This window comes from Oncorhynchus nerka, linkage group LG18 (assembly GCF_034236695.1).
Source record: "Oncorhynchus nerka isolate Pitt River linkage group LG18, Oner_Uvic_2.0, whole genome shotgun sequence".
Classification (NCBI taxonomy): Eukaryota; Metazoa; Chordata; class Actinopteri; order Salmoniformes; family Salmonidae; genus Oncorhynchus; species Oncorhynchus nerka.
In genome coordinates, this window is record NC_088413.1 from 33,307,403 (window position 1) to 33,322,689 (window position 15,287).

The window sequence follows — 15,287 nt, forward strand, 5'->3', positions numbered from 1 at the left end:
GCTACACACACACGCACACACAAACACGTACACAGAGCATACACACACACAGATCACATACATGCATGCATGCAGACACACACAGCACACACGATGACATTAGTGCTTTGCCGTTGTACTACTGAGATTGTAAGGCAAATTAATACAAATGGATTCATGTGAATAGGCAGAAACAGACAATTGAGGCAATAAGATTTATTAGAAAGGTATGTCTCAAACACGTTAGTTCTCTGACTAACTCTATCTTCCGATCAACAGATCAACCTGAGCCTGCTCATTGCCTCATTGGCTGGATTCCTGTTGCCTGGATACCTGATCTATCACCGTAGGAACCTGATGCGAGAGAAGGTGGAGGAGTGTGAGAGGGAGGCCGCTAACCAATCAGAAAGAGAGAGACAAACCTTACGGCAACCAGAAAATGGCCATACCAAAAACCATACTAATGGACATCTCAGCAATTAAGCTTAAGAATCTTGACCAAATTAACTGTCAAATATCATAGTCGTTAATTGTAAAATATCATTATAGACCATCGTCATGACGATGACAAATGATGGTTGTCATTTTCGGACAGTGATGACAATATTGTGCACTGGAGTTTGGACATGTCGCCCTTAAGCCCTTTTTCATTTGACATCAAAATACACACTCAATATACTCATTTTTGTTTTAGGTATGACATGCCAAAGAAATCCTAAAATATACATTTAACTCATATTTATTTTAGTTAAAACATAATTTCATGCCTAAACGTGAAATAGAAAATCTCAATGGAAATTGAGGTTCGGCAATTCAATAATTAAGCAATACAATTTACACTGACCAGAAATTCCATGAAGGTTATTGGTACCATTTCAGGTCACCCTTCCACCAACCAGAAGCACAACTCTCAGTATTCTGTAGTAGACAGGAAGTAGATTTATTTCGCTATCAGATTGGCTGGTGTAACATTGAACTACCTCCCCCACCCAACTCTCACCACCCCACAGTCACTTCATTAATTTAGGCCTAGCAGCCAGTCTGGTACTAATATTTTATTGGTCGTTGTTTGTCTTTCTGTCTTTTCCGGTTCACTCCCTGTATCTATACTTGTCTTTATTGTGTCTTTACATATAGCGGAGAATACATGTGCCCAGACCACCAGCCCATGGGGCCTGCACATCCCTATTAATTTGACTATCAATCTGCACCTGCAATCTTTCCCTGTGTCCCCTTATTTATCTCCATGTCAGACCTGTCATTGTAAGTCCACTAAGTACTATGCCCACTTGGTCAAGTCTGCGGCTATGTCCGAAATGGCACCCTATTCCCTATATAGTGCACTACTTTTGACCAGAGCCCATGGGGTACAATTTCAGACACACCCTGGGTCACTACCTCTATTTCCCTGTGTTCATCCCAGAGTTACTATTTAAATGACTCCGTGCATCACAATGTGTCCACCTGAATTTTTTTGGTCCCAAATGGCACCCTATTCCCTATTATGTGCGCTACTTTTGACCAGGACTCATAGGGTCTGTTTGTTTGGTCAGACTTTGATGGTCCCTCTGTTTTTGCGTTATTTGATCTTTAGGGTTTGCGTCCCAAATGGCACCCTATTTCCAATATAGTGCACTACTTTTGACCAGAACCCTATGGGCCCTGGTCAAAGGCAGTATACTACATAGGAAATAGGGTGCCATGTGAGACAGAACCTAGGTTTTGAGATGACATCATCCATTGTTATTTCCGCCAATCATAGCTAAGTTCAGGACAGTGGTACGGTATGCGAGGTGTTGTGCAGGCACAGCCTAGTTTGCAGCAACATTGATGGAATTTTGCTTTTAGATAATCATGTCATTGAACTTGTTGCGTATGATAAAATTGCAACGGGAAATGTCTGTGTAGTTCAAGAGAAATGCCAATCAGTAACCATCACTGAAACCTTTCAAGGTGAGCTGTTACAAAGGAGCTCTTACAAAGAGCTGTAGATTAGTTTAAAAGAAAAGTATTTATATAAATGTGGGCAAGAAAGAGCACTTGTCAGAAGCTGATTCATTCTGGTCAAACAGCCCACCAACCAACCATTTTGAAATGTTAAACCGTGTTAACAGTACTGTACGAGATAATATAGATGTACAGATGTGTTGCTCAAATCAACTCCAAAAGCTGGTTGAATCTGATCAACCAACCGTCTTCGGTATTCAAAAACAATACATTATTTACAGCTAACAGCCCTCTATGAGGTCAAATAAAACAGTATTAGTATTGTATTTGGTCAAATAAAAGTGTTGCTAGTTAACAGTACTGTATGAGGTCAAATATAACAAACAGTATTACTAGTTAACAGTACTGTATGAGGTCAAATAAAACAGTATTAGTATTGTATTTGGTCAAATAAAAGTGTTGCTAGTTAACAGTACTGTATGAGGTCAAATATAACAAACAGTATTACTAGTTAACAGTAATGTATGAGGTAAGGTGGATGCACCTGAACCCCGATATCACTGTCCCCATGACAACGACAGTAGAACCACCTCATTGGAGCAGGGCTTCATTTAGCAGGTGCATTGGAGCTACTAGGCTATTTATTTAGTGTGCATCCCACTAAATCCCTCTGTAGGGTATGGGGTGCCATTTGTGACGCAGACCGCGTGTGTGACTTAGTAGCGCTTGAATCTGAAAGAGAATACTGTAATGTATGTATGTAATGATATTGAATGTGTGTGCTTCATTGTAAGTGCCTGGGAAGCAAGTATTTTGGTGGTAGCCTGGTCTCAGATCTGTTTCTGCTTTCCCCAACTCTATTGCAAGACAAACGTGGCACGTTTGAAAAGGAGTTGACACGATTGCACAAACAGACTGGCACTCTGGCTACTTTTGTGCCATGTAATGGTATGTATAGTACCTATAGTGTCCGAATTGCACTATGAGAATGTAAAGCCATAGTTTTGCTATATATATATATATCTATATATGTGTGTGGAATGTTTTCTCAACTTTTTAAGACTTGAGAGTTTGCTTTGCCATTTATTTTATTTGAGCATCAGAAGAAGAAAAAAACATTGGTTCATCCACATCACAGTTGCTCTCCAACTATGCCTCTCAAGAGTAGGAGTGGTGATCTAGGACCAGTTTAGCCTTTTAGATCAGAATGAATTAGATAACATGGACAGGGGGGGAGCTGATCCTAGATCAGTACTCCTACTCTGAGATGCTTTATGATTACATGCCCAGAACATGGGGCAACTTTCACATGCTGTACTTCCACCTCTGTGATGGAGAACATTCATTATTATCACTGATCTTATTACATTTGTAATAATAAGATCATATTATGCGGGCAATGTGGTGAAGAGAATGTAAGAGGATCCAAAACAATGTATTATAAATAGGCTTTGAATAGAAAATGTCATATTTAAAGACACGCTCCGGAACATTGAATTTTTTCAACCTCCCGCTTAGGGTTGGATGCGTCCATGTGTAGTTCATACATGCCTAATTACTGTCTTACTTCATTAGCCACGAAATCCCAACTGTTTTCTGGAAGCTGTGTGGCGCCATTTCCCCCCCACGTGGGCCAGCCCCTCGCCATTTGAGTGACAGCTAGTAGGATGCAGCAGAGCGAGAGAGAGAGAGCAATGACATGGTGCACATATCTGCACATATGTGATGTAACAGTAGTACTTCATTTCCGGGGACCACTTTTGGCTCGTGGTCATTACTTTCAGAACTACTGGCTAAAAAAGTTTACAAAGTACCGGAGAATCTCTTTAAGTGGTTTTACTGATGTTCTGGGGCACTTCTCTTTGTGAAGTAATAAATGAACAGATTTCAACTTGCGAGCCTGCATTTTATTGGTTTCTAGTGAACACGACCCAAGTGTGGGTCATTAGGTCATCCCCTGGCTGAGGGATTACGGAACGGTGGACTTGACAGACCAACTCTACAGAACCCAAACATGGCTGGTGAGTAACCTTCTCAAACTGTAATAAGACACATGGGAACTTTGATTTTCTACCTGTAAGGATAAGGGTGTAACATAAGGCTACAACAACAGGGCAAAGTGAAGTGTCTTTTAGTTAGGAAGGAGTCTTCTAGTAGAAACTGACCTAAGATCAGTTGTGTGTTTCCTCCACAATCGTTTTTAAGGAAGGGATTGCTGTTGAGTAAACTGATCCTATATCTGTGTATAAGGGCAACTTGTTATAGCCTACCTGGAAGTGGGACGCAAACTGCAGATACCTTTTCTTTGCAATAATGTGACTTACACTGAAATAGAAGGATGCAGGAGATCAGGAGTTGTAAACCAGTCCATTTATTCTTAACCTCCTTCCCAGTCTCAATTGCTACTGCATAAAGAGTCAGCTTGTAGATTGGATTCATTATTTCTTATATTTTATTTGGTGTCAGGGTTGCGGAGAGTGTAATGCAAAGACACATTGTCTATGAAACCACGCGACACTCAAAGAGATGGGATATGGTTGTTAGTCAGTTTCACTCTCTTCAGAGATGTTCCTTAGTATTTGATACAGGCTTTGCCATCTCCACCTCGGCCCATAAACTCTCCTGAAGGCGGGGGCCTTCCTGTGGGTTCTGGCCCCTCACCCTCACCCTCTACTCCAAGTCTTCTTCCGTCAATATATTGAATAAACGGCCAAGTTCCATGCATGAATTGAGCCTAACAATGACTTTTGTATTGTTGTGTAACGTAATAAATTGTCCTCCAATACATGGCAACAACCACCAAGGATGTAACGTCTACGTTATTATAAGCAGCAAGAGCTACAATAATTCAAATTGGGCTATGAAGAGTAGATTCATGTCACCTGAAAAATGGCATTGCAAGCTGAGCTATGAAATACATTTCTGAAATATGCCCCTGAAGGTCTTGTCACAGTACATCCACTTTGAAGTAAGCGTTTTTTACAAGTTTACTGTTGGAAGCCCCCAATGAAGCGGCTTGCATCCCAGTTAGCAATGAGCACTCGGGAACCCGGCGTCCCTCCATAGTGGTCGATCGCGGTGCGCCAGCTTTTTCCCCCCCAATCCGACTCATAGAGCACTTGCGATAGGCCGTTTGGGTCACGCTGCTACTCCCGCTGACATACCGTTTTCCTTACACAACCCAGTCGCCCTTCTCCAGACCGGCAACACGACAGCTGCCAGTCGGAGCCAGTGGCATACCTACTCCCTGTCGCCACTTATTTTATACATATTTATATTATTTAAAATACATTGAATACCATGTCCATTTGAAAAAGGTTTGTTGAAAAGTGCAGTAAAGAATTGTGTGTGTGTGCAAAATATATCCGATAACGAGGGGCAGTCCTGGTCACCTGGATCCACTGGTGACAAATCAAATTCAGTCAAATCAAATGTTATTGTCATGTTCTTGCAGGCTTCTCACACAGTTCAGTGACATACTGTAGTAACAGCAGGGTTTTAGGTAGGTGTGCTGTTTATAAGGTGCTCGTTTAAAAAAAAATGCTAATAATAATATGATTATTGTTGTTGCACATGTGCGTGTAGATAGTTATTTTTGGTTTTCAATATATCACAAACTGTCCCTGCATATTGGTTATTGATTTGGACATTTTAAAACTAGGTTTTGACATTGGGCTATTTATCAATGTGTCTTATGGAAGCAGCGACAGCATCATTTTCAACATAAAGATGCACTATGCAGATATCGCTCTGCCATTTCCTGGTTGCTATAATTAGAATAGTTTGCTCCCATTGTACCATCCAAACCGCTGTGAACTTGTAATGAGTGCGCTGAGAGTCGGGAAGCAAGTTCAGGGAGTGAGTGATCTAATCAATAAACGAAACATAATACAAAACAAGAAACATGAAAAACGCACAGACATGAAACAGAAACAATGATGCCTAGGGAAGGAACCAAAGGGAGTGACATATAGGGCAGGTAATCAAGGAGGTGATGGAGTCCAGGTGTTGTCATAATGCTCTGACGACCTAGAGGCTGGAGATGGAGCACATGTGTGTCTCGTTCTGATCCTAGTTATTGTGTTATTGTTTGTTTTAGTTGGTCATGACGTGAGTCGGGTGGGCATTCTATGTTTTGTGTGTCTAGGTTGTTTTTCTGTGTTCGGCCTGTTCGGTATGGTTCTCAATAAGAGGCAGGTGTCGTTAGTTGTCTCTGATTGAGAATCATACTTAGGTAGCCTGGATTTCACTGTTTGTTTGTGGGTGATTGTTTCCGTGTCTGTGTTTTACACCACACGGTACTGTTTTCGGTTTTCACGTTACGTTTATTGTTTTGTATGGAGTGTTCAGTTTATGTGTTTTAATTTAAAAAACATGAACACTTACCACGCCGCATATTGGTCCTCCGATCCTTCTCGTCTCTCCTCTTCAGACGAAGAGGAGGAAAACCATTACAATGTGACAGAAATATATTTTCCATAACCAAAAATATTGTATTTTCAGCTGTTAGAAGCTGGTGTAAAAAAATGCAAAATATTACACTTATTTTTTTATTAATTTAACTAGGCAAGCCAGTTAAGAACAAATTCTTATTTACAATAATGGCCTAACCCGGTCGACGCTGGGCCAATTGTGTGCCGCCCTATGGGACTCCAAATCATGGCCGGATGTGATACAGCCTGGATTCAAACCAGGTACTGTAGTGACGCCTCTTGCATTGAGATGCAGCGCCTTAGACCCGCGCACCACTTGGGAAGTATAGAAATAACCCACATAGAACATATATACCGCTTCTTAGACTTGCTTTTAATAAGAATGACAGATCTATAGCACACTTTTCTATGTGAATTTGATCAGGTCACCCAAAACGTTACATATTGCAGCTTGAAAGTTTTAGGAATATAAATGGAACTTTAATTTTCAATGCTATTATACTTAACCAGGTACAAACCCCTGAATGAGTCCAAAAACATTCTGTGATTGATTTATTTTGATATACCAATAACCACCAAAACGGAACAAACTCCCTCACGACGCCAGGACAGCGGAGTCAATCACCACCTTCCGGAGACACCTGAAACCCCACCTCTTTAAGGAATACCTAGGATAGGATAAAGTAATCCCTCTCACCCCCCCTCCCCCTGAAAAGATTTAGATGCACTACTGTTCCACTGGAGGTCATAAGGTGAATGCACCAATTTGTAAGTCGCTCTGGATAAGAGCGTCTGCTAAATGACTTAAATGTAAATGTAAAATGTAATCCAGGCTAGCTAACGTTATCTGGTGCTCTATCTATATCGACTGAATGGGGGCCACTAGTGTATTATTTGTTAAGTATTTCAAAACGTTTGGTGGTGATAAATACAAATAATTTAAACTGTTCTTTACCTCAAATCAAATCAAATTTTATTTGTCACATACACATGGTTAGCAGATGTTAATGCGAGTGTAGCGAAATACTTGTGCTTCTAGTTCCGACAATGCAGTAATAACCAACAAGTAATCTAACTAACAATTCCAAAACTACTGTCTTATACACAGTGTAAGGGGATAAAGAATATGTACATAAAGATATATGAATGAGTGATGGTACAGAGCAGCATAGGCAAGATACAGTAGATGGTATCGAGTACAGTATATACATATGAGATGAGTATGTAAACAAAGTGGCATAGTTAAAGTGGCTAGTGATACATGTATTACATAAGGATGCAGTAGATGATATAGAGTACAGTATATACGTATGCATATGAGATGAATAATGTAGGGTATGTAAACATTATATTAGGTAGCATTGTTTAAAGTGGCTGGTGATATATTTTACATAATTTCCCATCAATTCCCATTATTAAAGTGGCTGGAGTTGAGTCAGTGTCAGTGTGTTGGCAGCAGCCACTCAATGTTAGTGGTGGCTGTTTAACAGTCTGATGGCCTTGAGATAGAAGCTGTTTTTCAGTCTCTCGGTCCCAGCTTTGATGCACCTGTACTGACCTCGCCTTCTGGATGATAGCGGGGTGAACAGGCAGTGGCTCGGGTGGTTGTTGTCCTTGATGATCTTTATGGCCTTCCTGTAACATCGGGTGGTGTAGGTGTCCTGGAGGGCAGGTAGTTTGCCCCCGGTGATGCGTTGTGCAGACCTCACTACCCTCTGGAGAGCCTTACGGTTGTGGGCGGAGCAGTTGCCGTACCAGGCGGTGATACAGCCCGCCAGGATGCTCTCAATTGTGCATCTGTAGAAGTTTGTGAGTGCTTTTGGTGACAAGCCGAATTTCTTCAGCCTCCTGAGGTTGAAGAGGCGCTGCTGCGCCTTCTTCACGATGCTGTCTGTGTGAGTGGACCAATTCAGTTTGTCTGTGATGTGTATGCCGAGGAACTTAAAACTTACTACCCTCTCCTCTACTGTTCCATCGATGTGGATAGGGGGGTTTCCCCTCTGCTGTTTCCTGAAGTCCACAATCATCTCCTTAGTTTTGTTGACGTTGAGTGTGAGGTTATTTTCCTGACACCACACTCCGAGGGCCCTCACCTCCTCCCTGTAGGCCGTCTCGTCGTTGTTGGTAATCAAGCCTACCACTGTTGTGTCGTCCGCAAACTTGATGATTGAGTTGGAGGCGTGCGTGGCCACGCAGTCGTGGGTGAACAGGGAGTACAGGAGAGGGCTCAGAATGCACCCTTTTGGGGCCCCAGTGTTGAGGATCAGCTGGGAGGAGATGTTGTTGCCTACCCTCACCACCTGGGGGCGGCCCGTCAGGAAGTCCAGTACCCAGTTGCACAGGGCGGGGTCGAGACCCAGGGTCTCGAGCTTGATGACGAGCTTGGAGGGTACTATGGTGTTGAATGTAGTCGATGAACAGCATTCTGGGTGGGTTAGGGCAGTGTGGTTGAGATTGCATCGTCTGTGGACCTATTTGGGCGGTAAGCAAATTGGAGTGGGTCTAGGGTGTCAGGTATGGTGGAGGTGATATGGTCCTTAACTAGGCTCTCAAAGCACTTCATGATGACGGAAGTGAGTGCTACGGGGTGGTAGTCGTTTAGCTCAGTTACCTTAGCTTTCTTGGGAACAGGAACAATGGTGGCCCTCTTGAAGCATGTGGGAACAGCAGACTGGTATAGGGATTGATTGAATATGTCCGTAAACACACCGGCCAGCTGGTCTGCACATGCTCAAAGCGGGCAAGAAAGTTATTTAGTCTGCCTGGGAGCAAGACATCCTGGTCCGTGACTGGGCTGGTTTTCTTCTTGTAGTCCGTGATTGACTGTAGACCCTGCCACATACCTCTTGTGTCTGAGCCGTTGAATTGAGATTGTACTTTACCTCTATACTGACACTTAGCTTGTTTGATAGCCTTGCGGAGGGAATAGCTGCACTGTTTGTATTCGGTCATGTTACCATTCACCGTGCCCTGATTAAAAGCAGTGGTTCGCGCTTTCAGTTTCACGCGAATGCTGCCATCAATCCACGGTTTCTGGTTAGGGAATGTTTTAATCGTTGCTATGGGAACGACATCTTCAATGCACGTTCTAATGAACTCGCACACTGAATCAGCGTATTCGTCAATGTTGTTATCTGACGCAATACGAAACATATCCCAGTCCACGTGATGGAAGCAGTCTTGGAGTGTGGAATCAGCTTGGTCGGACCAGCGTTGGACAGACCTCAGCGTGGGAGCCTCCCGTTTTAGTTTCTGTCTGTAGGCAGGGATCAACAAAATGGAGTCGTGGTCAGCTTTTCCGAAAGGAGGGCGGGGCAGGGCCTTATATGCGTCGCGGAAGTTAGATTAACAATGATCCAAGGTTTTTCCGGCCCTGGTTGCGCAATCGATATGCTGATACAATTTAGGGAGTCTTGTTTTCAGATTAGCCTTGTTAAAATCCCCAGCTACAATGAATGCAGCCTCAGGATGTATGGATTCCAGTTTGCAAAGAGTCAAATAAAGTTCGTTCAGAGCCATCGATGTGTCTGCTTGGGGGGGAATATATACGGCTGTGATTATAATCGAAGAGAATTCTCTTGGTAGATAATGCGGTCGACATTTGATTGTGAGGAATTCTAAATCAGGTGAACAGAAGGATTTGAGTTCCTGTATGTTTCTTTGATCACACCACGTCTCGTTAGCCATAAGGCATACGCCCCCGCCCCTCTTCTTACCAGAAAGATGTTTGTTTCTGTCGGCGCGATGCGTGGAGAAACCCGCTGGCTGCACCGCCTCCGATAGCGTCTCTCCAGTGAGCCATGTTTCCGTGAAGCAAAGAATGTTACAGTCTCTGATGTCCCTCTGAAATGCTACCCTTGCTCGGATTTCATCAACCTTGTTGTCAAGAGACTGGACATTGGCGAGAAGAATGCTAGGGAGTGGTGCACAATGTGCCTGTCTCCGGAGTCTGACCAGAAGACCGCCTCGTTTCCCTCTTTTACGGAGTCGTTCTTTTGGGTCGCCGCATGGGGTCTATTCCGTTGTCCTGGTTGAAAGGCAGAACACAGGATCCGCGTCACGAAAATCATATTCTTGGTCGTACTGATGGTGAGTTGACGCTGATCTTATATTCAGTAGTTCTTCTCGACTGTATGTAATGAAACCTAAGATGACCTGGGGTACTAATGTAAGAAATAACACGTAAAAAAACAAAAAACTGCATAGTTTCCTAGGAACGCGAAGCGAGGCGGCCATCTCTGTCGGTCCCGGAAGTCAATCAATTCATTAGTATGCTCATTGGGATATTAGCATGTGGCAGTTTCTTTCCAAAATTCACTATTCTTCTTGCTACTAGCTGAGAATGGTAACTTCCTGTTGAAGTTGCTGTATGGAATTAATGGATACTCAGAATGCAGTACAAACACTTTAAAGACACACCCTATCCCCTCAGCCCTCAAATTAAGTGGACACTTCTGACGAGTATACACTTGCATGGCAAGGGGCGAGGGAGGAAGGAATGATTTTTAAATGGACCACCCCTGGCCGGAAATGTGTTACTTGTTCATCCTGCGATGGTTGTGTTTTCAGACACCGGTAGCTTGTGGGTAATTTATATGCGTCAATTGAGTGCATGTCTACTTATATTAAATATATCATTATTAATATAGGCCTACTGTATGATAGCTAGCAAGTTAATTAGCTAACTAACGTTAGCCTGCCTAGCTGGAACTTCTGAAGAAGGAAAACGTTTTATTTCTACAATTTCCAAAAGATAACCAAACAAAAACATTTACTTTTTATGAGAGGTGTTTGTGCCGTCATGTGCATTAGTAGCACAATTTCTGACTTATTTGCATTCGTTTTTACTTACACTTGTATGTTGACTTCTCCATTGAGGTTGTTTTTGCAACGTTTTCTTAGCGGATGTACAATCGTTGCGAATTGAATTATGGGGAGTTTCAGGCCCCGGAGTGAACATAATTGTACACTCGCAAACTCTACAAAAAACGAGGGCCGAGGGGCTTACGTAGCAAACTTCCCTTGCTTGACTAATCACTTGGACCGCCCTCCAAGATGGCGACGGGGATTACCCAAAGGGCATAAGTAGGTGGATGAGGGTGTGTTTGAACCGCAACCTCAGACTGCTCTCCTCTTCTTCTTCTCTGGCATTATGGTGGTCCGCAAACAAACGTTTAAGATGCATGCCGCCACCTACTGTACAGGTAGGGAATGAGGAAAAAAATATCCATTGCTGGAAAGGGGAAAAACCCAACATCACATTCAATACAACAATTTAAATGAATCCTAAAACCCACCCCACTCCTTCAGTCAAAGTCCAAACCACATCCTTACACAGGCGGCTGCACATTCAGATTTCTTGTAAATGGTTGTGCTGTAAAATCCCTGATTCCCCAAAAAAATGTTCAGCCGAACTCAACGATGCCTATTTTGTCATATGTCCTCTTTGTTTGTGCTGTACAGTTTATAACCAATGCAATAAATTATATAAAGTATTTATTTTTTAACATGCAACATGTCAGGATCCTTTGGCAAGTAACATTTGACTGGTTTCCCTAATCCAACTACCATGGTTTCTTCAACGTTACTCTTCTTAACACCTCTGGATAGGAGACATGATGGGCAGCCCTCCTTCACCCTAACTTGGCACTTCATGAATTCGGGCATTTGAGGTGTGTTAAGTCTCATTAATTTTTATTTTTTATTTTTTTTAATTTTACCTTTATTTTACTAGGCAAGTCAGTTAAGAACAAATTCTTATTTTCAATGACGGCCTAGGAACAGTGGGTTAACTGCCTGTTCAAGGGCAGAACGACAGATTTTGTACCTTGTCAGCTCGGGGATTTGAACTTGCAACCTTTCGGTTACTAGTCCAATGCTCTAACCACTAGGCTACCCTGCCGCCCCAATTCACATTAGAAGTAGCCCATTTCAGTGTTGCGGACAAAGATTGACTTCCGGCGCTTCGCGTTCTTAGGAAACTATGCAGTATTTTGTTTTTTAAATGTATTATTTCTTACACTGTTATTCCAGGAATCTTAAGTCTTTTTACATACAGCCGGGAGGAACTATTGGATATAAGAGCAACGTCAACTTACCAACATTATGACCAGGAATACGACTTTCCCAAAGCGGATCCTCTGTTTGGTCCACCACCCAGGACAATGGATCGGGATCCCAGCAGGTGACCCAAAACAACAGTGCCGCAGAAGGGGCAGACGGAGCGGTCTTCTGGTCAGGCTCCGTAGATGGGCACATCGCCCACCGCTCCTGAGTATACTACTCACCAATTTCCAGTCTCTTGACAACAAGGTAGACTAAATCTGATCAAGGGTTGCCTTCCAGAGAGACAAAGATTGTAACATTCTCTGTTTCACAGAAACATGGCTCACTCGGGATACGTTATCAGAGTCGGTACAGCCACCTGGTTTCTTCACGCATCGCGCCGACAGAAACAAACATCTCTCTGGTAAGAAGAAGGGTGGAGGTGTATGCCTTATGATTAACGAGTCATGGTGTGATCATAACAACATACAGGAACTCAAGTCCTTTTGTTCACCTGACCTAGAATTCCTTACAATCAAATGCATTGTCTACCAAGAGAATTATCTTCGATTATAATTACAGTCGTGTATATCCCCCCCAAGCAGACACCTCGACGGCCCTGAAAGAACTTTGGACTCTATGTATTGGACTCCATGTAACCTGGAAACCACATATCCTGAGGCTGCATTTATTGTAGCTGTGTAACGGTCGTCTGATGAAGAAGGATCAGACCAAAGCGCAGCGTGGTAAGTGTTCATGATTTTTATTAGATCAACAAACACTTGAACAAAATAAACCAAGAGGGAAAACTGAAACAGTCCTGTCAGGTGCAGAAACGCAAAACAGAAAATAACTACCCACAAAACAATAACACAAGTATGGTTCCCAACGATAGACAGCTGTCCCTGATTGAGAACCATACCCGGCCAAACACAAAGAAATAGAAAACATAGAAATAAAGAAACGCCCACCCTAGTTACACCTTGGCCTAACCAAAATAGAGAATAAAAGCCTCTCTATGGCCAGGGCGTGACAAGCTGGGGATTTTAACAAGGCTAATCTGAAAACAAGGCTCCCTAAATTTATCAGCATATCGAATGCGTGACCCGGGCTGGCAAAATTCTGGATCATAGTTACTCTAACTTCCGCGATGCATACAAAGCCCTCCCTTGCCCTCCTTTCGGCAAATCTAGCCACAACTCCATTTTGTTGCTCCCAGCCTATAGACAGACACTAAAACAGGAAACGCCCGTGCTCAGTTCTGTTCAACGCTGGTCCGACCAATCTGATTCCACGCTTCAAGATTGCTTCAATTACAGTGGGGCAAAAAATAATTTAGTCAGCCAGCAATTGTGCAAGTTATCCCACTTAAAAAGATGAGAGAAGCCTGTAATTTTCATAATAGGTACACTTAAACTATGACAGACAAAATGAGAAAAGAAAATCCAGAAAATCATTGTAGGATTTTAATGAATTTATTTCCAAATTATGGTGGAAAATAACTATTTGGTCACCTACAAACAAGCAAGATTTCTGGCTCTCACAGACCTGTAACTTCTTCTTTAAGAGGCTCCTCTGTCCTCCACTCGTTACCTGTATTAATGGCACCTGTTTGAACTTGTTATCAGTATAAAAGACACCTGTCCGCAACCTTAAACAGTCACACTCCAAACTCCACTATGGCCAAGACCAAAGAGCTGTCAAAGGACACCAGAAACAAAATTGTAGACCTGCACCAGGCTGGGAAGACTGAATCTGCAATAGGTAAGCAGCTTGGTTTGAAGAAATCAACTGTGGGAGCAATTATTAGGAAATGGAAGACATACAAGACCACTGATAATCTCCCTCGATCTGGGGCTCCACGCAAGATCTCACCCCGTGGGGTCAAAATGATCACAAGAACGGTGAGCAAAAATCCCAGAACCACACGGGGGGACCTAGTGAATGACCTGCAGGGAGCTGGGACCAAAGTTAACAAAGCCTACCATCAGTAACACACTACGCCGCCAGGGACTCAAATCCTGCAGTGCCAGACGTGTCCCCCTGCTTAAGCCAGTACATGTCCAGGCCCGTCTGAAGTTTGCTAGAGAGCATTTGGATGATCCAGAAGAAGATTGGGAGAATGTCATATGGTCAGATGAAACCAAAATATAACTTTTTGGTTGAAACTCAACTCGTCGTGTTTGGAGGACAAAGAATGAGTTGCATCCAAAGAACACCATACCTACTGTGAAGCATGGGGTGGAAACATCATGCTTTGGGGTTGTTTTTCTGCAAAGGGACCAGGACGACTGATCCGTGTAAAGGAAAGAATGAATGGGGCCATGTATCGTGAGATTTTGAGTGAAAACCTCCTTCCATCAGCAAGGGCATTGAAGATGAAACGTGGCTGGGTAAGAAGCATTTCAAGGTCCTGGAGTGGCCTATCCAGTCTCCAGATCTCAACCCTATAGAAAATCTTTGGAGGGAGTTGAAAGTCCGTGTTGCCCAGCAATAGCCCCAAAACATCACTGCTCTACAGGAGTTCTGCTTGGAGGAATGGGCCAAAATACTAGCAACTGTGTGTGAAAACCTTGTGAAGACTTACAGAAAACGTTTGACCTCTGTCATTGTCAACAAAGGGTATATAACAAAGTATTGAGATAAACTGTTGTTATTGACCAAATACTTAATTTCCACCATAATTTGCAAATAAATTCATTAAAAATCCCACAATGTGATTTTCTGGACTTTTGTTTTAGATTCCGTCTCTCACAGTTGAAGTGTACCTATGATAAAAAATTACAGACCTCTACATGCTTTGTAAGTAGGAAAACCTGCAAAATCAGCAGTGTATCAAATACTTGTTCTCCCCACTGTATGAAGACAAGCCTGACCTCTCCC

At 42.8% G+C, this 15,287-nt stretch overlaps 1 protein-coding gene across 1 annotated transcript in view; it reads left to right on the plus strand.

Moving 5' to 3' along the window:
• The window catches only part of LOC115145782 (large neutral amino acids transporter small subunit 3-like), a 46,896-nt gene extending 43,079 nt beyond the window's left edge, over positions 1–3,817 (plus strand). Inside the window, 1 exon segment of the mRNA XM_065004047.1 lies at positions 259–3,817. Within this exon segment, the coding sequence (XP_064860119.1) occupies positions 259–462 (204 nt within the window). The 3' untranslated portion in view covers positions 463–3,817.
• The last annotated feature ends 11,470 nt before the right edge of the window (positions 3,818–15,287 follow it).